At 47.0% G+C, this 23353-nt stretch overlaps 1 protein-coding gene and 1 long non-coding RNA gene across 2 annotated transcripts in view; one reads left to right on the forward strand and one right to left on the reverse strand.

The window, feature by feature from the left end:
• The first annotated feature begins 528 nt into the window (after window positions 1-528).
• LOC105981574 (lipopolysaccharide-binding protein-like) lies at window positions 529-16398 on the forward strand. Its single transcript, XM_013010783.1, has 12 exons — window positions 529-678; window positions 1504-1567; window positions 3647-3710; window positions 5407-5498; window positions 6835-7011; window positions 8237-8446; window positions 9494-9664; window positions 11342-11409; window positions 12779-12824; window positions 13738-13801; window positions 14378-14454; window positions 16193-16398. Exons 1-12 carry the CDS (start codon window positions 551-553, stop codon window positions 16223-16225), a joined length of 1194 nt encoding a protein of 397 aa, XP_012866237.1. The 5' UTR covers window positions 529-550; the 3' UTR covers window positions 16226-16398.
• Window positions 16399-18206: 1808 nt separating this feature from the next.
• LOC105981644 overlaps window positions 18207-23353 on the reverse strand; it is a 23371-nt gene continuing 18224 nt past the window's right edge. The window contains exons 2-5 of the long non-coding RNA XR_001174829.1: window positions 21823-21900; window positions 20274-20704; window positions 18513-18632; window positions 18207-18407 (exon numbers count right to left, since the gene is read on the reverse strand). This is a non-coding gene — a long non-coding RNA (uncharacterized LOC105981644). The remainder of the gene's footprint in view (window positions 18408-18512; window positions 18633-20273; window positions 20705-21822; window positions 21901-23353) is intronic.

A 23353-nucleotide genomic window follows, 5' to 3' on the forward strand; every position in this document is an offset into this window, starting at 1 on the left:
AAAAAAAAAAAAGAATGCATAAACTTCAGTCTCTCTGTCTGGGGCTAATAATTGATAGGTAAAATAAAATAGAAGTAAGCCATTTGGCAGTGTGCCTGGAACATTAAAAAAAAAAAGCAATACACACTGGGTGTTATAATTGTTAAAATTGGCCCAGACAAGAGCCACAGCTAAGCTGGGCACCAGTGGCTCATGCTTGTAATCCTAGCTACTCAGGAGGCTAAGATCTGAGGATCCCAGTTCAAAGCCAGCCTGGGCTAGAAAGTCTGAGAGACTCATCTCCAATAAATGACTTGGAAAACCAGAAGTGGCGCAGTGGTAGAGCACTCACCTTGAGCTGAAGAGCTGAGGGGCAGCGTTCAGGCCCAGAGTTCAAGTCCCGTGACCAACAAATCAACAACAACAACAAAAAGAGCCACAGCTAGGTTGTGGGAGCATGGGAGCAAATATAGGTCATTATCCTTAGATTCTTTTCCTTAGGGATGACCTTGATTGCATAGCTTTCTCATTTGTTCCAACCAGCACCCTCCAGGGAACTTTTGATCTCTCAATGGATGGCATTTCCATCTCCATTTCTCTGAACTTGGGCAAGGACCAGTCTGGGCACCCTACTGTCTCTGTAACCCACTGCAGCAACTCCATTGGCCAGGTCAGCATTCACATATCTGGATCCTTAAGGTAAGTGACCCCATGTACTCATAGGGGACAGGAAGCACTGTCTCTGCATCCAGCTCACTCCTAATTTAGCTCATCTAGTGAAACCCAAGATCCAATGTTTAAAGACTTATCAAGATCAAGGCTCAAAGCTGGGCATGGCACTGCACACATGTAATCTCAGCCCTTAGGAGGATTAAAACTCCAGGGGGATAATGAATTCAAGGCCTGGGATACATAGTGAGACTCTCAAACATTAAAAAAGAAAGACGCTAGGCGCTTGTGGCTCACTGAGAGCTAAGGTTTTTTGGTTCAAAGCCAACCTGGGTAAACAAATCCAAGAGACTTAACCAGAAGTGGAGATGTTGTTCAAGTGCCAGCCTTGAGAAAAAAAAAAAAGTTATGCAAAAACTGGGGTCCCTGAGTTCAAGCCCCCTATCTTAGACTAGAAAAGATAGTTACCAGGAGCTGGGTCTTTCTTGCCCCGTATGCTCACAGTTTCAGCAAGAGAGGGCACCCTTTTCCATACCCCCTGGGGAAACCCTGGTTGGAGCTTTCATTGGTCTATGTTGGGTCACATGCTCATCCCTGAACCTATCATACTGGACAGTGATTGACAATATCAGAGTCAGGCTAAGGGTAAGGGTAGGGTTAGCCACATTGAACAACTAGGCTGAATATGAAGACATGGGTTTTAAAGCAGGACAAAGGTGCTGAAGAAGTTTACACTATCATACATACAAGAGTCATCTTCCCTTGGGATAAACTCATCTGTCTGGGTCTCACTGTTGGGTTATTCCCCTTGGGAGTCTCAAAATGTATCCTGACCCTTCCTCCTCTTTTCTTTAGCTGGATCATAAACCTCTTCCATCAAAGAATTGAAAAAAACATCAAAAAAATCTTGGAACAAAAGGTAAACAAAAAGATACAATTGGTAGATAGCATATACATTATTCATCTCTACATATTTGATATTTGGGAGCATGTTGTCATTAACATGCTCAAGTATGTTGTCATTAGAATTTGCATAACTAAATCTTCCTCATTCCCCATGCAAAGACAAAAGTCAAGGCTTTGCCACAGTTTATGTGATCACCTATACTAAATGGGCATTTAGTACCATCTGTATGTTATTTGATTATCTAATTGTAGGTAACATGAAAGAAATATTGGTGAGAAATTATACCATGTAAAAAGTTACTTCCAGGAAGTAAAATTTACAACTTTTTAGGAGAAAACCTAGGGTATCTTTTTCACCTTCGGTATATGGTTTCCTAAATAAGACTCCCCTGGTCCCCATAGCAAATGTACATCCAAAGAACAGTAGTGAGGATGAACTTTGATGCCTCTTGCCTCATGGCCTTGGCGAGGCCTCTGTGAATGAGAAGTGCATCTTTGGTTTACTCTTTGAGTACCTTGGAGCACATTAAGAGACCCACTTGACTCTCAATTTCCTCACTCATAAAATGAAAACAGTGACGTCTACTTGAAGATGGTTGGTGAGGATTCAATTAGATAGCTACACAATGAATCTAGCACATTCACCATTATCATCATGACAGAGTCCTCTATCCATTGAATTTGTGTGTGTGTGTTTGTGTGTGTGTATGTGTATGTGTGCCAGCACTGACATTTGAACTCAGAGCCAGAGTGCTTCCTTTTAGCTTTTTCACTCACTTCCTTTTCACTTTACTTTTCTTTTTTTCACTTGAGACACACCTTAATGTCCAGCTTTTTGGTACTTAATTGGAGATAAGAGTCTCACAGAGGAAGTGGCACTGTGGCTCAAGTGGTAGAGTGCTCGCCGCCTTGAGCTGAAGAGCTCAGGGACAGAACCCAGGCCCAGAGTTCAATCCTCACTACGGGCAGACAAAAAAAAAAAAAAAAAGATTCTCACAGACTTTCCTGTGGCTTTGGCCATGATCCTCAGAACTCAGCCTCCTGAGAAGCTAGGATTACAGGCATGAGCCACCAGTACCCAGCTTTCAATTGTATTTTATCTCCTTAACTCTTTACCATGGACTATGTGAGCTCTATAGTTGGTTGATCTGATACTTATCTGGCTGTGATATCTTACGTAACTGTCTTAAGCTTTCTGAGCCTCAGGATCCTTGACTATGAAGTAGGAACAGCCATAGTATCTGCCATGCCATGTGAGGATGGAGAGATGTGATAGACTTATTAGTAATGCCTGGTACAGGAAAGAGCTAGGGAAAGTGGGGGGAAGAGGAGGGGAGGGAGGCTTTTCCTAGAACCACTGAAGCTCCCAACAGTCCTGTGTAGGTTGTCATCTCTGCTAAACAAATAGGGAAAACTTGAACCAAGAAGAATCTGGATACCACATGCCCAAGGAGGCTGAGTCCAAGAAATGGTCACTTCAGATGCCATTACTGGCTCCAGCCCCCTGGAGCTGTGAGTGCAAAGTTCCAAATGGCTCTGCAGAGAGGTTCTCTGGCCAAAGGCAAAGGAATTGGTGAAAAATGTATAGGACCTAAGGGAGAGCCCACCATCCAAGACTGGAGATACACACACACACACACACACACACACACACACACACACACACACACAGAGAGAGAGAGAGAGAGGCTAGTATGTAGCTAAGTGGCAAAGCACTTGCCTAGCCCTAGCAAGTGGAATGCCCTGGGTTCAATCACCAGTACCAAGAAAGAAAAGAGATAGATATATGATAGATGGATAGATAGATAGATAGATAGATAGATAGATAGATAGATAGATAGATAGATATAAAATTATAGTACTAGGATTTGAACTCAGGTCCTGGTGCTTGCTAGGCAGGTACTCTGTCATTTGAGTCACTGCCAATTCCATGCTGTGGACTGAGGGGGACAGTGGCCTCTTTTCTTCCCATCCTACCCCTCACCACCTAGCAAACACACAAAAGCTGCACAGGACAGGGGAAACGAGGTGTTCACTAACAAGCAGAGAGGTGGAGGAAGAACTCAACCGGCCTTCTCACTATCTTCCACAGATCTGCGAGATGGTCAGGAAGTCAGCAGCCTCGAATCTGACGCCCTATCTCCAGAGTCTTCCAGGTTTGGAGTTCCAGCCCCCACCCCCCACCCCCACCCCCTTCTTGTTATCATCAGAATTCATAGCGGTGGAAACTCTGGAACCATCAACCCCTGAGGCAATCCTGGGAGAATTTCTCCTATTATCTCCCTCTATCCACAGGGTTGGAGATGGAGTAGTGGGGTTTGTGGGGTTGGGGAAAGGACTTCAAAAGCTGATGGCAGGATGAGGTACCCAGAGAATCACAAATTCACTGGTGAGAGTCACACGTGGGTTGTGGCTGGGTTATTTAACAATTCAATGTGCTTTGAGCTTCCTAGGTGAAGCCTGAGGCCTCTCCTAGCCCTACCCCCAGAGGTCATAGGGACCTTCAACAGCCACACAGGTTGCTTTTCTTCTTCAAATCCACAGCGACTCCTCTGACTCTCAGAACTCAGCCCAATCTTTGGTGATAAGGCCTTGCCTGGTCTGGCCCTACCCGCCACACTTCTTCTCCAGGTTCCTCCTACTCCCTGTCCCATTGGTTCCTCTGACATACAAGGCCCCACCTGCTGTAAAGTCCTTGCTCACACCCTTCCCTCTGCCAGGCACGTCCTTTTCCACATCCTCTTCCCCTTCACCCATCAGCACTCCTCCTTCAGATCCCAGTCCACCCACCTCCTCAGGAAGCTTCTCTGAGTCCCTGTCCAAGCCAGGCTACCAGCTTCTGCTCTGCCCACCCCCCATTATATGGTTGGCCTTGCCCTCTGCACTGTATATTTATTAGCTCAAGTATTTTGATGTTTCCCCCACCCACTTCAGGCTCCACGAGGATAGGGACTTGGACTAACTTACATCTGTTTCTTCAGCCCTTTGAATTGTGCCTGGCATAAAATACTGAAAGAATGAATGAATGAGCCAGGCCTGGTGGCTCAGCCTGCAATCCTAGTTACTCAGGAGGCTGAGATCTCAGGATCACTATTTGAAGCCAGGCCAGGCAAGAAAGTCCATGAGACTCTTATCTCCAATAAACCACCAGAAAGCCAGAAGTGGCACTGTGGCTCAAATGGTAGAGTACCGTGGACTAAAGAGCTGAGGGACAGCGCCCAGGCCCAGAGTTCAAGCAATGTCACCAGGCACTGGTGGCTCACACCTGTAATCCTAACTACTCAGGAAGCTAAGATCTGAAGATTACAGTTCAAAGCCAGCCTAAGAAGGAAGATCCTTATCTCCGACTGAACACCAAAAAGCCAAAAGTGGAGTTGTGGCTCAAAAGCACTACCATTGAGCACAAAAGCTCAGAGATAACACCCACACTATAGTACAGCCACAACAATAATAACAAAAGATCCAGGTACCAGTAGCTTCTATCTGTAATCCTAGTGACTCAGGAGGCTGAGATCTGATGATCACTCTTTGAAACCAGCCCAGGCAGAAACTACTCAGAAAAAGCTGGAAGAGTTGCTATGGCTCAAGTGGTAGACCACCAGCTTTGAGCAAAAGGAGCTCACGGACAGTGCCCAAGCTCTGAGTTTAAGCTCTAGTACAAGAAAGAAAAAAAAAAGACAACATCTCTCTCCCTGCTCTCTCCTGATTATCTCTAGCTTCAAGTACCATAGCTCACTTCCAGTACCATTTCTATCCTCCAAAGACTATAGCCCATGTGAATGAATTCCTCAGAGTTTACACATCTGTGCAGGACCACTTGGTTCATAAGGCTGCCTCTTTCCTGTCTCACAGTCACCACAACAATTGACCAGATTTCTGGTATCGACTACAGATTGGTAGAAAATCCCCAAGTATCCTCTGAAGACCTGAATGTGTTCTTCAAGGTAAGGGCCTGGGGTGGGGGCGCATGCTTAGAACAGAGTACTGCTAGGAAATCAGTCCCATCTCCTTGAGTCGCTCCTCCCCTGCCTTTCCTGTCCTTTTACATCTTAGTCTCCATCTCTGCCTGGTGCCCACAATGGGCAGATGGGGCATTAGGAACTGCAGACTAACACCTAAGGTTGAGGGTCTGTGGGCCAACATGGTAAATCCCTCAAGTCCAGAAGGTGAGTTTGAATCCTGGCTCTATTGCTAAATGTACTGAGGGGACCTTAGGAAAATTGCTTAATATCTCTGAGCCTCTACTGAAAATAGAATGGTAACAAGGTTGCCTGCACGTATTGTGGGGATAAAGTGAAATGACCAGAAAGAGATTAGCAAGTACTTAGCCATGGTGTGTGTATAAGGTGTCTTCATTGTTACCTGCCTTACGCCTACAATAGCCTGGAAAATGGCTCCCCAAGATGGCTACATCCTAACTCTTTGGATCTGTAAATGCTCTTACATATGGCAAAAGGGACTGGACAGGTGTAACTAATGTGCCAATGTTGAGATGGAGAGATTACCCTTGTCTGTCCTGCTGGGCTCATTGTGACCCAGGTCCTTGGGATAGGAAGACAGGAGACAGAACAAGGATGGTAAGAATGGAAGAAGGGGGTGAGGTGACAGGGGGTGGGGGCAGGATTGCAGGTGGAAAGGACAGAGTCCTTAAAGTTTTCACAAGAAGCACAGGCCCTCAGATCTGGAAGGGAACAAATCTGTATTGTTTAAAGCCACTGAGATTGTAGCTATCTGTCATAACAGCAGTAAGGAATGCCTATATACACTCCTCTCCATCTCCTGTTCATTCTGACACTCCCCTGTGGGCTAAGCCAGGCTTTGGTGGACTACTTTGTCTAATGAGACTTACTCTTAAGTATTTCACTAATGCTTGCTTCTATGTGTCAGTTCTGAGAAGTGGTCCACAATAGCTCAGTGAAATCCCATAACACCATGAGGCAAAAGGAAGATGACACCTTGCCCAAAGTTCCACAGCTAGTAAGGATGTAGGGTATAACTCCACAGTCCCCACTCTTGCTTACTGTGCTGGACCTCCTCTCCTCCATCCTGGGCTGGGGAGAGAGAATGCAGAGATGGTGGGGAATTTCAGGCAGCTGCAGGCTCTAAAGGCAAGTAGGGCCATGACACTTACCTATATTCAGGACAGACCGATCACTCAGCTGCCACCGAGCCTCAGCAAACCTCCCCCATGCAGGCTTTGGACATTTCTGTCCCACATCCTCACTGGTAGAAACTACAGTAACTGATAAGTACTCTCTCTCTCTCTCTCTCTCTCTCCAGGGTGAATTCTTCAGCCAAAGCCAGCGCTCCCCAGTCCCCTTTGATGCCCCAGCCCTGATGTTACCCCAACAGTATGATCACATGGTTTACTTCGCAGTCTCTGAATATGTCTTTAACACAGCCAGCAGGGTGTACTACCAGGCTGGTCGCATGAATGTCACCATCACAAATGAGCACGTGAGTGGTGGAAGAAAAGGGCTGAGGGCCCTAGGAGAGCTTCAGATGGGATGTAGCTCTGTGGATACTATAAGTAGTCCAGGAAAGAAGGTAGAACTGGCAGCCTGTCAAACATAGATTCAAACCCAAACCATGCCCCAGTTTCCCTATGAATCCTAATGATGCCTTTTGCTAGGGAGTCCATGGGCTGTTGTCTGTAAAGAGCTTGGTATAGCTTGTTGGAGAAGTGTACACCTGAAGTATCAGCTATTCAGGAGACAGAAATAGAAAGATTAAGAGTTTAAGACCAACCTAGACAGTTAATGAGACTCTATCTCAAGAATAAAATACAAACAAAAGTGCTTGAGAGAGTACCAAGGGATGGAGTGCTTATCTAGCATGTTCAAGGCTCTGGGGTTAATTCCCCTACTGGAAAAAAAATTTAAGCTGGGGAAGGGGGCAGAGACCAGTGGCTCACACCTGTAATCCTAGCTATTCAGGAGGCTGAGATCTGAGGATCACAGTTTAAAGCCAGCCTGGACAGGCAAATCCAAAAGACTCTTATCTCCAAGTAACCAGCAAAAAGCCCAAAATAGAAAGCATCAGCCATGAGTAAAAATGCCAAGCAAAAAGTGAGAGGCCTTGAGTTTAAGCCCTACTACTGTCATATAAAAAAAAATTAGATTAGGGGCTGGGAAAGTGGCTCAGTGGTAGAGTGCTTACCTAGCATGCATGAGGCCCTGGGTTTGATTCCTCAGCACCACATAAGCAGAAAAAGCCAGCAGTGGTGCTGTGGTCAAGTGGTAGAGTGCTAGCCTTGAGCTGAAGAGCTGAGGGACAGCGCCCAGGCCCAGAGTTCAGGCCCCACGACCAAAAAAGCCCCTAAGATTAAAATAAATAAATTTTTAAAAAGGAAGGAGGGGTTGGGAGTCTGCTGCCCATTAGCATAGCTATGAGGCTGTGTCATGCAAGGTCCTCCTAGATGACAAGACAGCATTAGAGCTGGAAGAGTCATTAGGATAATTTTCAGGAAGCCTATGGAGAGAAGAAGAAGGAACAAGTGTGGAGATCTGAGGCTTCAGCATAGTCCTGGCACCTGGGAAGAAGCAGAGGGTTAAGACAAATCCAGATTATATAGGATGATCAGTTCTAGTCACCACCTAAAGAAATAACAAATATCACTAACAGCCCTGAGCATTCTACCCATGCATCCAGTGAGGGTAAGTGTGACTACCTTCACTAACAGCTGAAGAGATTGACAACACTGGCTGCCAAGGACTCGGCAAAAAAATGGCGAAAGCAGAATGGGAAGCCAAACTGTATGAACTCAGGATCCACCCCTCTGACGACAATGCTGCTCTGCTATTCCAGCAACTTCCTACTTCCCCTGCTTCAGGGACCCCTAAACCTTCCAATGCAACTCAACACCAACATGCTCCAGGCCCTGGTTCCTCAGGTGAGAACTCAGGCTCCTCGAGCTGGGCCAGATCCTGGGACCGTTTGGACATCAATGAGCTGAATGTAGGTAGAGTTTTAATATTACATTGGTAGAGGAAAAGCGAGGTGATGGTGGATTAATCTCAGATATCCAGGAGGCTGAGATCTGAGCATTGAGGTTCAAAGCCAGTACAGGCAGGAAAGTCCATGAGAATCTTATTTCCAATTAACCAGCAGAAAGCCCAAAGTGGAGCTGTAGCTCAAGTGATAAAGCACCAGCCTTGAGTGATAAAGCTTACTGACAGCGTCTAGGCCCTGAGTTTAAATCGTAGTACACATGCAGCATGAGGATTTGGATGGCCTGCACTTGAATCTGAGGTTTGCCATTTCCTGCTTTGGAACTCAACCTTACTGGGCTTTATTTTCCTCATCTGTTTACCGGCAACTGCCCTGCCTGCTGGGTTGCTCAGAAAGGAGATAAAACAACTAGCACAAAGGCCCTTTTAGACATGCATGGGCACCTTAGGCTGGCTAATCATTTGCAGCTAAGCTGATAATTACCCTTTTTTTTTTTAATGTTTATTTAAAGGCCATGCTGGAAAGTGATGGGGGAGGTGAGAGAATAGGAAAGAGCAGTTAAGCTACAGTCCCAAACTTGCCTTCTAGACAAGACAAGGTAGCACTGGAAGGCAGTAGGGTGGCCATCTACTTCTATTCAAGCCATCTACTGAGTGTTTCATCCAACCAAGATAGTTCTCTGTTGGAAAGGAGCTCTGAAAAATACAACTCAAGGCTGGGAATGTGGCTTAGTGGTAGAGTGCTCTCCTAGCATGCATGAAGTCCTGGGTTCAATTCCTCAGAACCACATAAACAGAAAAGGCCGGAAGTGGCATGTGGTACTGTGTTAGCCTTGAGCGAAAGAACTCAGGGACAGTGCCCAGGCCTGAGTTTAAGCTCCAGGACTGGAAAAAAAAAAGAAAAGAAAAATAGAATTCAATTCCATCTGGCCTTCCCAAATGCTATTAAGGTCCCTCTGTTTTTCTCTTGGTCTCTCCTCTCACTCCAGCTGTCCAGGTTGCACCGTAATATGCAGGTCGAGCTTGAGGCATCACCAGAATCAGAACCACTCCTGATGTTCACCCCTGGGAACGTGACCCTCACACCTGTCATGAACATTCAAGCTGTTGCCCTCCTGCCCAACTCCACTGAACGCAAGCCACTCTTCCAGTTCAGGGTGGTAAGTGTAGCCTTGGTCAGGAAGCAAAGGGCATGGTCACCGTGGGTAAAAGGTTCTCCCTTGGCTGACAGATGGTGACCTAGCTGACAGATATGGAAAGGCTATTTCTGCTTCAGTGTTTCTACCTTCCGGACTGTACAGCCAGGTTTCCTGCAGGCAGAGTTCATGTACCATCATGTAACAAGTCATGGACCATCTGAGTCACAAGACACTTCTTAGTCATCCACTTTATTCTTTAATGATTCCTCTCCTTCTCTTCCTCCTCACCTCCTCCTCTTCCTTTTCCTCTTCCCCTCCTCCTCCTTTTGCTCCTTCTTTCTTCTTCTTCTTCTTGACACTTTCACTCACTAGCTAGCATGTTCACTCAGTTGAAATGTTTTAATTTTTTGGTTTGTTTTATTTACTCTACATTAAAAAAGTTAAACATCATTCTATTTAAATTATAAATAAAATGATCAAATTATCCTTTTTAAAGAACATTTAAGTGCTTGGCAGTACTCTCTAAATTGATTTACAAATACAATCCTTGTCAAAATATCAGCTAGATTTTTTTTTTTTTTTACAATCCTTGTCAAAAGATCAGCTAATTTTTTTTTTTTTCTGAAAACTGATCCTAAAATTCATATGGTGGTTCAAGGGGCCCTGAGTAACCAACACAATCTCAAAAAAAGAAAGTTGAAAGACATACTTCCCTATATTTGGGAGAGGGCAGTGCCTACTGGGGGATGAACTCATGGCCTTGTGTTCTTGCTTGGCTATTTCTACTCAAGGCTGATGCTCTACCACTTGAGCCATACCTCTATTTTTTTTTTTTTTTTGGGTCCGGTCGTGGGGCCTGAACTCTGGGCCTGGGCACTGTCCCTCAGCTCTTCAGCTCAAGGCTAGCGCTCTACCACTTGAGCCACAGCACCACTTCTGGCTTTTTTTTTCTTTTTGCTTATGTGGTGTTGAGGAATCGAACCCAGGGCCTCAAGCATGCAAGGCAAGCGCTCTACCACTGAGCCACCTTCCCAGCCCCACCTCTATTTCTTTTTAACTGTTTAATTGGAGATAAGAGTCTCACAGACTTTTCTGTCCTGGCTCGCTTCAAACCATGATCCTTAGGTCTCTGTCTCCTGAGTAGCTAGGAATACAGGCATGAGCCACTAGAATCCAGCCTTCAAATGAGTTATAAATGGAAGTGTTTTAGGATACTGACACGAACATACTCACCAGGTATTACAGGCGGGAGCTCACTTCCTGGTGAGAAGTGGATTCAGGCAAAACAAAGTCCTGTGCCCATGGACCTCCACACTTCACAACACTCAGTAAGAGGGCAGTCCTCCCCCTCAAGGATGTCAGTTGGTGGTGTCTGCTTCTACAGGGCCTCAGGGCTTCCTGAGTATCCTTTGGCCTCTTCATCGCCTTCTCTAAAGCACTTAGTCATGTCACCAATGGAAGACTCCCTCATTCACAAGTTACCAGTTCTTAGTGTTGTCTCACTTCTTCCACTAACATGGAGAGTTCATAACTCAGCTTTCCTCTTCTCAGTTGTGGATCCCCTCTCCCCACACCCTCCATCTGTAATCCTGGGGAGCCTTTGTCCATGTAGCCATAGGACCTGGGTTTCCAATGGCTATAGATTTGTCTCCTGAATCAGGAGCCAATGGAATGCTAAAGTGGGCTTTGCTTTTCTAGAAAACTAATGTCTCCATCAGCATACGCATGAACTCCAGTAGGATCGTTGGTTCAGTGACTGAAGCAAGGTAAGGGACAATGGGCAGGGTGGAGGTGTGGGGAGAGGGAAGAATATATCACAGCTGTGGCCAGAACCATCAGTCTAGCTCACTAGATGTCTCTGGAAAACACCAGTCTTTCAAAAATGCACTTCTTGGGCTGGGAAGGTAGCTCAGTGATAGAGCGCTTGCCTTGCATGCCTGAGGTCCTGGGTTCGATTCCTCAGCACCACATAAGCAAAAAAAGAAAACAGCCAGAAGTGGCGCTGTGGCTCAGGTGGTAGAGCGCTAGCCTTGAGCTGAAGAGCTGAGGGACAGCACCCAGGCCGAGTTCAGGCCCCATGACCGGACCCCCAAAAATAAAATAAAACAATGCACTTCTTGGGCTGGGAAGGTGGCTCAGTGGTAGAGCCCTTGCCTTGCATGCATGAGGCCCTGGGTTCGATTCCTCAGCACCACATAAGCATAAAGAAAAAAGCCGGAAGTGGCGCTGTGGCTCAAGTGGTAGAGCGCTAGCCTTGAGCTAAAGAGCTGAGGGACAGCGCCCAGGCCCAGAGTTCAGGCCCCATGACTGAACCCAAAAACAAAAACAAAAATGCACTTCTTTTGACAAGTGCCACTGGCTCATGCCTGTGATCCTAGCTACTCAGGAGGCTGAGATCTGAGGATTGTGGTTTGAAGCTAGCAAGAGCAGGAAGGTCCACAGGGCTCTGTTGTTTTTTGTTTTGTTGTTTTACTGGTCCTAGGGATTGAACTCAGGGCCCGGACTCTGTCCTTGGGCCTCTCTGGGCTAGTACTCTACTACCTGCACCACAGTGCCACTTTTTCTGAGTGCTTTATTGGAGATAAGAGTCTCATGGACTTCCCTGCCCAGGCTGGCTTTGAACTGCAATCCTCAGGTCTCAGCCTCATGAGAAGCTAGGATTACAGGCATGAGCCAGTGGCACTTGTCAAAAGAAGTGCATTTTTGTTTTTGTTTCTGGGTGTACACACACACACACACACACACACACACACTACATGCATTTCTTATGTAAATGGAAACAGTGCATTCTTTCTTCCTACTTAGTATTTATACCATCATAATTTCTTTTGGATAATTACTCAGAACACTTTACCTTTTTGTGTGTATGCCAGTACTAGAACTTGAACTCATTGCCTGGAGACTGTCCCTTAGCATTTTCACTGAAGCCTGGTGCTTTATCACATGAGCCATAGTTTCACTTCCAGCTTTTTGGTGCTAATTGGATATAAGAGTCTCATAGACTTCCCTGCCCTGGCTGGCCTTGAACCATAATCCTCAGATCTCAGCCTCCTGAGTGGTTGGAATTACAGGAGTGAGCCATGGGTGTCCTGCTAATTTTACTCTTCACACATGCTTCTTTCTTTCTCCATGCAGCAAACTGGAACTGGAACTGAACCACTCCAGTGTCAGTTACATCAATGTGAGTTATTTTCTCAGTACCTAGCAGTTTCATGGGCCCCAGGACATATGCCAAGGTCCCAGATAGGATACCCAGATCTGAAAGCTATTGATGAATGAGGGGTTCTAAAGGCTGAAGAGGGCACAGCTCAGAGGGCCTGAGCTTTGGAGCAAGATACCAGCCTTGCTACCTGCTTGTGGGACCATGAGCAAGTCACTTACCTTCCTGAACATTACTTCCTCAAATTGTAATAGCATCTATCTCAAGTGGTAGCTATAGTAGGTAGACAATGAGTCAAACAAGACATGATGACAAAATATCTCATATAGCTGGACACCCATAGCTCATGCCTGTAATCCTAGCTACGTAGGAGCCTAAGATCTAAGGATTGCAGTTCAAAGTCACTCTGGGAAGGAAAGTCTATGTGACTTTTATTTCCACGAAAACAACAAAAAAGATGAAAGTGCTGGGAAAGTGGCTTAGTGGTAGAGTGTTTGCCTTGCATGCATGAAGCCCTGGGTTCGATTCCTCAGAACCACATACACAGAAAAAGCCAGAATTGGTGCTGTGGCTTAAGTGGTAGAGCGCTAGCGATGAGCAAAAAGCTTAGGGACAGTGCCAGGGCCCGGAGTTTAAGGCCTGGGACTGGCAAAAAAAAAAAAAAGATGAAAGTGAAGCTGTGTCTCCAGTGATAAGAGTGCTAGCCTTGAGCAAAAGCAGCTCAGAGACAGTGCCTAGGCTCTGAGTTCAAGCTCCATGGCGCACCATCAAATGAGCTTACATTTAGGGAGAGTGATGAGACGTGGGGGTCTGGCTTTAGGAGTATGGTAGGGGTTATGACAGGTCAATGATCCAGAGGTTGGGTCAGATGTTCTTCCATTGACTATCTCATTCCTGTCTTGGTCTTTTTGCTCTGGCCCCTCCTATGCTCTAGATGCCGTTGATGAATGCAATCTTGAATTACTATGTACTCAACACTATATATCCCTCCCTCAATGGTAAGAATAGCTCCAAAACTAAGATCCACCCTTTCCATAGGATTCCAGGGTCCTCTATGAAGGATAGGAGCTGGGAAGAGGCACTGATTGTGGACTAAATCAGGAAGGAGGGGGCAAGCTGGGTATCAGAAGGTGAGAAGGTAAAACATGGAAGAGGAGACTGTCGGAGACTTGCTAGGTCAAGCAAGGTGACCTTGCTATATGACCTTGTTGGAGGTAAACTTGGACAAGGGCTGCCTGAAAATCAGTAGCCCTCACCTTATCTCTCCGACTGGTCTCTTCCTAGCCTTTTACACCCCAGAGCTAAGAACAGCAAGAGTGGCCTGGCAAAGAGACAGAAGGGAAGGAGGTGGACCTCAGGAATGAGGACCAGTGTGCTGGCCCCATCACTTTGGGTGGTGGCGGGGGACGCTTGAATGGGCTGTCCATGGTGGTCCACCCTGAAGGAGCTGCCTTCCCCAGACCTTTGCCTACATGTCCCCTGAATGCTAGAACTGACCCCAAGGTTGTGATCTGTTTTCACACTTCCTGGTGTGCCCAGCTCACTAGCTCACCTCTCTGCTGTCCATCTTTCAGCAAAGCTTGAAGAGGGTTTGCCACTCCCTCTTCCAAGAGACACCTTCCTCAAGAACATGGATCTCCAGGTTCACAAGGTAAGAAATGGGACTATGTCAAGGGACATAGACCTTTGGTGAAGCTGGGAGAAACCCGACTCCCACACATCCTAGGCCTCATTTTTAAAGATAGGCAAATTATTGTTTTCAACTTTAGAGCATCAACAGCAGGTACCAATCTTGACATCTGTAGAGTAGCTCCATTCCCAACAATCCAGTCCATGTGCTGGGTACCTGACACATGCAAGATACGTGTTAGCGATGTGTTAGCCATGTGTGCAGAATGCTCAAACGTCCATATCAAGCCAGGAGCTAGTAGCTAATGCCTGTAATCCTAGCTTTTCAAGAGGATAAGATCTGAGGATCACAATTCAAAGCCAGCCTGGACAGAAAAGTCCATGAGACTCTTAACTCCAATTAACTACCACAAAACAGGAAGTGGCACTGTGGCTCAAAGTGGTAGAATGCTAGCACAAAAGAGCTCAGGGAAGCCGGGCGCCCGTGGCTCACACCTGTAATCCTAGCACTCAGGAGGCTGAGATCTGAGGATCGAGGTTCAAGGCCAGCCCAGGCAGGAAAGTCTGTAAAACTCTTATCTCCAATAAACCACCTGAAAACTGGAAGTGGCGCTGTAGCTCAAGTGGTAAAGCGCTAGCCTTGAGCTGAAGAGCTGAGGGACAGCGCTTAGGCCCAGAGTTCAAGCCCCACAACCGACCAAAAAAAAAAAAAAAGAGCTCAGGGACAGCACTCAGGTCCTGAGTTCAAGTCCTGTAACTGAAAAAAAAAGAAGAAAAAGTCAGATCAGATGTCCCAGTTCTGGGTGGATGAGGGTCCTAGAAGCTTACTGGTTGGTTATGATTCCCCTAGGCCACTGGCCAGCCTTCCCACCCTAGATGATCTTAAAGGAAAATGGAGCCTTCTCATGGGGCAGAGGTGTAAACAATAGTGAGCTGGGTGCCACTGGTTCACACTTAGCTACTCAGGAGATTTGAGGATCCAGGTTCGAAGCTAGAGCAGGCAGGAAAATCTGTGAGACTCTTATCTTCAATTATTAATAAAAGCCACTAGTGGAGCTGTGGTTCAAGTAGTTTTGGGCAAAAAAGCTCAGAGACAGCACCCAAGCCCTGAGTTCAAGCCCTAGGACCGGCACCAAACAAAAACAAAAACCCACATCAATAGGGCACTTCTTAATCCACATCCAGAGGCACCAGTTAGCCACCTTCATTGTTCATGATGTTCTTACTCGAAAAAAGTGCTATACAGCCATGTCATAAAATGAGTATCTCAGGCAGCCTTTAGGTATTGTGTTCTGCTGGAGAGAAGAGGAACATGACATTTACGGATGTCTTCTGGAAACTGGAAAGCAATAGCTCAGGAGGCAGGGAGCTGAAAGGGACAGCGTATTAGTAAGACTTTCAAGGCCTAAAGGCTTGGTTTTTGCATTGGCCTGGCTTCTAAATCCAAAAACTTGGCCCTGCCACAGACTTCCTTTATAGGAAGCAAGTTAATTTGTTTTTAATTTTTGGCTGGTTGCGGGGTTTGAACTCAGACTGGGCACTGTCCCTGAGCCCTTTTCACTCAAGGATAGTGCTCTATCACTTTGAGCCACAGTGCCACATGCAGTTAATTGGAGATAAGTCTCAGAGACTTTCCTGCCTGGGCTGGCTTTGAACCATGATCCTCAGATCTCAGTCTCCTGAGTAGCTAGGATTACAGGCACGAGTCATCGGTGCCCTGCTAAATGACCTTTCTTGACTATCCTTTTTGTTCTCTATAGAATTTCTTGCTTTTAGGGGCTGATATCAATTAGGCTGAAGACAAGACTATCTGTGACTGGAAGAGCAGACAAACATTACAGCTGGACCTGCTCGTTTGACCCAGGCTTCAGCCATTCTGCCTCCTCTTACAGGAAAGGTCCCCAGAAGGACAGAAGGACTTACATCTATCTGAAGACAACTTCCCAACCTTTCTCTTCCATTATTAAAGTCCTTCTCACATCCCTGTGCAGTCTCTTGGATTGACCCTGGGGAGAACAACTTGGGTTCCATTCTGCCTTATAATTCTAGTACTTCTTATAGCGGAGATGGGACCACAGAAACACGCAACTTCTGGACAGCAAATGTTATTTATTACACCAACACTTATTTCAACAAAACTTCATACACCAAAAAATAGGCAGTGGGTCAGTTTGCCAATTTCTAGTCTAATAGGAACAATGCACAGAGAAAGAACAATTTTGATTGAACAAGCCTTGTTTCATTACAAAATTCACTAACACATTCATACCTGGTCAAAAATATAATAGTTGAAGCAAGAGTATCTGCCTTCGAATTGTGCTTCTATCACCCATTCATTCAACAATCTTTATGTATCAGCATCCCTACCCTCTACCCACTAGCTGTCATATACTCTCAGTTAACCAAAAATGCCTCCAGACACTGCCACCAAACCTGACTTTGTGGGCCTCAAGATTTTTCCTTGATGGTCTTTATCAAGGGTCATACCAAAATTCAGTCAAAATGCTTTCTGCCATAGACTGAGACTCATAAGTACATACCTGAGACCATGGTTTTTCCAGTCACAGCTCTGCTGTTCTCAGCTGTTGGGCCATTTCTCACAGAACTTGAGGTACAATGGCCTTATTGGTCTTTCTATGTTTAACTTACATTTACTTCTCAGGATTTGTAGGTTCTAGTCATTCTGGTATCCACTGGTGGGATCTGACTTGTAATTTGAGTTGCTGGGTGCCTGTCTACTATCCTGTGAGCAGCTCGCCTCAGCGTCTTCTTCAGCCCTATCAAAGTTGGTTTGGGAAGTGATCCCTTGGCACAAGCCACCACCCGCCAGATCTGATTCCTGCTTTGGATCACACCATTGGTATGGTGGCCTTCAGCTGAAGGCCCGGCATACAAGCAGTGCTTGAGCTTTGCAGACAGTGAGACAGTCTCCTGGCAGATCTGACTACCTTATTTCCCATTCTCAGATTAATTTGCAAGCATACTGACCATTCAGGCAAATACTGATATGGACAGTGTGAATAATTTCAGGACCCCTCAAAGCACATGACCTGGTGCCAGGTAGCATGGCCTAGGTTCTACACACAGAACTTTGGTCTTAGCCTGCATCTTGCTGCTCCTTTTCTTCAGCAGTGGCCCCAGATGCCTTCCTGCAGCCCCTTCAATGTTTGAAAGGGATGGCCTTTAAAAGCACGGCAAGACAGAGAAGGGCTCTGGATACTTCTGCTGCTAGTTGACAGGGTTCTGGCCTGAGAATGCTTATACCACCTAAGGTTTCAATTTCCCTGTGATCTATTTCTGCCATGCAGACCTACCCTCCGCAAAATAGGGTGGAGCTCCTGATGCCCATCATCCCATGGATGGTACAGATTAGCCTGACCAAGGCCTCAGTTTGTTTGTCATGCACTTTACAGTCCTAGCCTGGCCACCATCCCTGTCTTTAACAGTGAAGTCCCACTTTGTAGGGACTGCTCCATCCAACACCGTCTCAGAACCCTGGCACATCCTGGCCTTCCTTAATGACACCAGAGCCATTTCATTCCATATCCCATGGACACTGGCTTATTCCACAATGTCCTCATTCTGAAGGGAGCCTCAATCTTCGATGTCATTCTAACTGTACACACCAAACAACACCCTCCAAGAAACTCAAGCCTTTGGCTTGTCTTTCTACACCCCTGCCCCATGGGCTCACAGGCTTGTTACTGATTCCAAAGGCAGAGTGGCCATCTACATAGTTCATTGAATCAGGTGACAAAAGATTAAAGGCTGCCATAAATCTAGAGGAAGAGTTTATTAGTCATTCCAGGCCTGGAAAGATAGACATGGGGCTTTCAGCCCTCATAGGCACTGTGGTCAAGACTAGCAGGCTAGAGTATCACATCTGTGCTTCTTGTGCAGAGAGAAGAGCTGATTCATGTGGTGACCCTTCTCTGCACTCTAAATCCTGGTATCCACAATCAACACCAAGAGAACCTACAAGAGAGGGCAGTCAATGAGACTGATGGCTTAGGAATCCACCTACATAAGCACAAAGCTGCATAGGCCCTGGCTGTGGGTCCAGCCCTGTCAGTGACTCACCTTGATGAGAATGTCAGCACAATACTCGGTACTTTGGGTACTCCTTGAGGGGCTCTGGCTCTGGGGCCTCAGATCTGAGGACTCAGCTCCCTTGATAGTCTCTGGATCTCAGAGGGAGACCTAGGAGGAAGCAGACAAGTATTGGGCCTCTCATGACCGTTACTTCCCAAGCTAATCACAGAGGGCCTCACCAGCAGTCCTAAGCTTCTAGTTTATGCACACCGCAAAACACCCCTCCCCAAATGGTAGCACACTTGCCTGGCAAACACAAGGCCCTGAGTTCAAACCCTAGTAGCTGTTAAAAAGTTTCAGAAACCCCAAGGACAGAGAGGGTTAAAAAAAAAAAGAGAAAATATCAGAAAAATTGTTTCTAGAGTCAGTAGGTTTTTCTTTCTAGTGGTTCACTATCAGGGCAGGAAGACAGCCCAGGACCACTGCCAGGAGCTGGGCAAGGAGGCTCCACTGCACACCAACCAAAGCTCAAGCAACCATCCCAGCAGCTCCCAGACCACACAAGCACTGCCTTCGGCCCAGCTCATCACAGAGCCTCTCGCTTCTCTTTGCCCTAGCGCCTGGCCTTCCCTGTTTCTTTCTCCAGAGATTTTTCCTGGTTGCTCATGGAGAAAGCAGTGCCTATCTCAGCGCTCAAGAAACAGGACAGCAGCAAGCCTGAAGTCACAGGCCACTTTGAATAGTGCATTAACTATGTGGACTACCCCCCACTCCTTCAGATTTCATAAAGCAGAGCCTGTGACTAAAGCCCCAGATGCCATCTGATTTTCCTCAAAATAGGGACCAAGTGGAAACACACAGACTGATGTCCAGCAGGTGATTGCTTAGCTTAGAAAGACAAAAGTGAACCCCAACAAGCCAGAGATCTGGTTGAGTCAGGCTGCACAGAGCTAAAAAGCACACAAGCTCAGCAAAGACCAGAGTGTGGGAAAGCTCCAGGGTTCAGAAGGGACAAGGAAGCCCTCCAAACACGGGGAAACATCTCTCCACATTCCTTTCCCTGCACTATCAATGACCGGGACACAGGCAGTCCACGACCACTTTCGGATGCAGGACAGAAGGGTCAGAGGTAGAGCCAGGAAGGGAGGCTGGTGCCAGGGGCCTGGGCAATGACTCAAGTTAGGAGAGCGGTACAGGTGAGCAGGGTCCCAAGCAGCTGCCATTGTATCCTACAAACACCACAGGGCAGTCAAGATACTTCCAGCCTTAAAAAAATGTTTTAGGTCTGGAGAATGTGGAGAAACAAAACAAAGCCAGGCAAAGTGGCTCAAGCCTGTAATCCTAGCTATGTAGGAGGTAGAGATGGGTTTATGGGTCAAGGCTAATCAAAACAGAAAAATTTGTATAATCCCATTCCGATCAACACGGAAATACAAGGATGATTACAATTCAGGCCAGCCTGGCTATTAAACAAAATCCTACCTACTTTGGAGGCTGAGATCTGAAGATCAAAGTTTGAAGCCAGACCAGGAAGGAAGGCCAGTGGGAGTCTTATCTCCAATTAATCACCCTCCAAAAGATGCCTCAACTGGAAGTATGGCTCAAGTGGTATAGCACTAGCCTTGAGAACAAATGCTAAGGCCCTAAATTCAAGCCCCTGATCCAGCACCAAAAACAAAAAACAAAAACAATGGGCTGAGGCCATGGTTCAAGTGGTGCAACATCTGCCGAGCAAGTAAGATCCTGAGTTCAATCTCTAGTGCTACCAAGAAAAACACAAAACAATAAAATTCCTGCTATCCCAGTTACCTTGTCAGACAAAGTAGAGGCTGGGAAGGCCAAGTAAGACAAATTCAAAGAAACCCAGAGCCCGTGGTACCCCAGCCCACATTCCTCCTCTCACTGCTGACCCTCCAGTGCTCAGGAGGAGGATGAGGGCTCAGGAGCAACCAACACTGAAGGAGTCTGGTCTGGAGGCTCCTCTTCTGCAGTTATTGTGGGCAGGAGGGGCCGTTCCCAGAAAAGGGCACAACTGAGGCACATGGGGGCAAGTTCACCTCGCCCCACCCCCCTACTTCATCACCCAGTCCCTCGGGAGACATGAACATGGAATTAGAGGGCTCAAAAAAAGGAAGCAATATTCCAGCATACACTCCACAAATCTTACCGCTAGGCTTCACAGTCTGGTGCCCTGCATCTGAAGGACATGTCCCATGAAGCCTTTGTGCCAACAAACCCACCTACAAGAGACAGAGAGCACAGTTGGCCCAGAGGCTGGCAGGTTATAAGCATTCCAGATGTGGGTGGTGAGGACCAGCACTCCAGTCTCACCATTCATTCAAGAGGACAAACCTGCATGGCTTGGGGAACCATGCAAGAACTTGGAAAAACCAAACCCGGCTTCCACCCTCCTTCCATATGCCCCAGCGCTGGGTCCTGAGAGGAAGCAGGGCTGGTAAGAAGGGAGACATGTAGGAAAGCACCAGGGTTTAGAAGGGATGAAGCAGACCCTCCAAACACGGGGAAAAGGCCTTCAGCAGTTCTTCTCCCTGCACTATCAATGACCAGGGCACAGGCAGCCCATAATCACTTTCGAATACAGGGGTTAACAGTTGAGAAGAGAGGTCATTGCCTCTGGCTTAGGGAAGAACCACACTAGGATGAGGCCATGAGATAGCCAATAGACAGACAGCTCATAACTGCAGCAGCTGCCCAGTTTCCTAAGGTTCCCTTACACGGGCTTTGCTCACTTTAGCATGGCTAAGAATCACCCAGAGAGCATACTAATGGGAATTGTGGGCTCTAGACTCAAATTTCTCATTCACCACACAACGGGCCGCGGACCTACACTTTTTATTTATTATTTTATCCAGCATGGGGCCTGAACTTTGGGCCTGAGCACTGTCCCTCAGCTCTTCAGCTCAAGGCTAGCCCTCTACCACTTGAGCCACAGTACCACTTCTGGCCTTTTTGCTTATGTAGTACAGATGAATTGAACCCCGGGGCTCATGCATGTGAGGCAAACATTCTCCCAACCCTTAGGACCTGTACTTTCAAAACACCCAAGTGACACGGATGGCATTTGGCTCAGGAACCAGAACTTGAGAACTACAGCTGCAACACCTTCCTAAAAGAGGGAAGGCCAAACCTGGGGACTCCTTAGACCAGGAATTCCAAGATTCCCATGGATCCCACCACGTCCAGAGCAAGCTGCCCAGCCAACTGCCTGATGCCAAATGCAGCCTTTCTCCCAGTGCAACTGGCACTGTGGACCAGGAGGCTGAGATACAGAACCCAAGGGAACTCTGACCCTGAACTTTTATATTGTGCTCTTTAAAGAAATGCCCAGGTTTCTTACCTTAAAAGCATCCTGTTCTAGACTCTTCTTAAAGACATGGGGCTGCTGAGCACATAGGACAGAGGTCAGCTGACAAGCCTGAAGAGAGAAGCTACATCAATCAGCTCTCACAACCAGCTCTCACAACATACATAATTCAACCACAATTAAAATCCACCTCGCAAATTAGGGGTGGCAGGGGCTGAAAAGAGCTGCAGAATGTCTTCCCACCCATTCTCTTTATCCTCCTGTGCTGGAAGCTGAACCAGAGACCCATGCCTGAGAACACATCCCAGGGCAAGCTACCTCCCTCGTCCTCCAGCGTCATCATCATCCTTTCCAGGCTAGCCTGAGAACCCGGCATTCTCAAGGGATCTCAGGAGGCCAGGACAAACAGCAGAGGAGTGAAAGGCTGGAAACAGAAAAGTTACTGAGATACCAGGAGAGCACAAAAACTGAGCAACAAGCAAGAAGTTTCCTACCAGAGCCCCATGCACTCCCTCTTGGTGACACACTCCCACACCCCAGCACCACTCCCTCCCGCCTCAAGGCCTCCCTCCTGCACTCTGAGGATTTCCTCTTCCCTTTCCTCCTTACCCTCCTATGCAAGTGCTTTAGTAATGCAGAGGAAGCACCTTCAGGAAGATGCTCTGTGGAAGTACTCGCCAATGTCACACCTTCAGCCACCGTGCTACTCACTGATTCCTTTTCCAATATTCTTGAATATTAGAGTTCAAGAGTAACCTGTGCCCTGAGCCCTTCACAGACAGATAGCACCAAACTCCATGCTGGCCACAATCCCTTGGTATGGAGAGACCCTGGTTACTTGGGGAAACTGGATCCCATGCTGACAAAGACGTGCTCTGGCATCTATTATCATGTGGGAACCCAGCAAGCTCTGGATTGCTACAAAGGCTGGCAGGAGAGGAATAGGAATGTGGAAAAGTTTCAGAGTTCAGAAGGGATAGGGAACCCTCCAAACTCTACAGGTAGAGTGTCTTTCAGCCATTCCTCTCCCTGCACTACCAATGACCGGGACACAGGCAGCCCACGATCACTTTCGAATACAGGGCAGAGACGGAAGGGAGGCTGGTGCCTTAAGCAAAGTTAAGCCCAGGGATCCTGCAGCTGCCATTTGCCACTTGAGCCTCCAGAAAACTGCCAAAAATTAAAGGGGCACTTCCGGAAAATCCACTAGAAAAGCCGAGAGGCTGAGGAGCAGCAGAGGCCCTGACAACCAGAAGCATTTGTTGCATCTTTGCATTCCAAACAAAAAAACAGGTTCAGAACAGGTCAGTTTTCCTTGGCTGATGCCCAAGACCTTGACTCTGTCGGAGTCCTCAGAAGCCTATACTCGGATCCTCCCTGCTCAGTCTTTCTGTATCATCCATCCCACTGTGTCCTTTGGTGCTGTGGTAAATGTTAACCAAAGAGAACAGCTAGAAAGAAAACGGCATAGTGCCAGGTGGTGGCACAAGAACAATGGAAGAAGCGCCGGGCACCAGTGGCTCATGCCTGTAATCCTAGCTACTCAGGAGGCTGAGATCTGAGG

Source organism: Dipodomys ordii, unplaced genomic scaffold (genome assembly GCF_000151885.1).
Source record: "Dipodomys ordii isolate 6190 unplaced genomic scaffold, Dord_2.0 Scaffold13, whole genome shotgun sequence".
Classification (NCBI taxonomy): Eukaryota; Metazoa; Chordata; class Mammalia; order Rodentia; family Heteromyidae; genus Dipodomys; species Dipodomys ordii.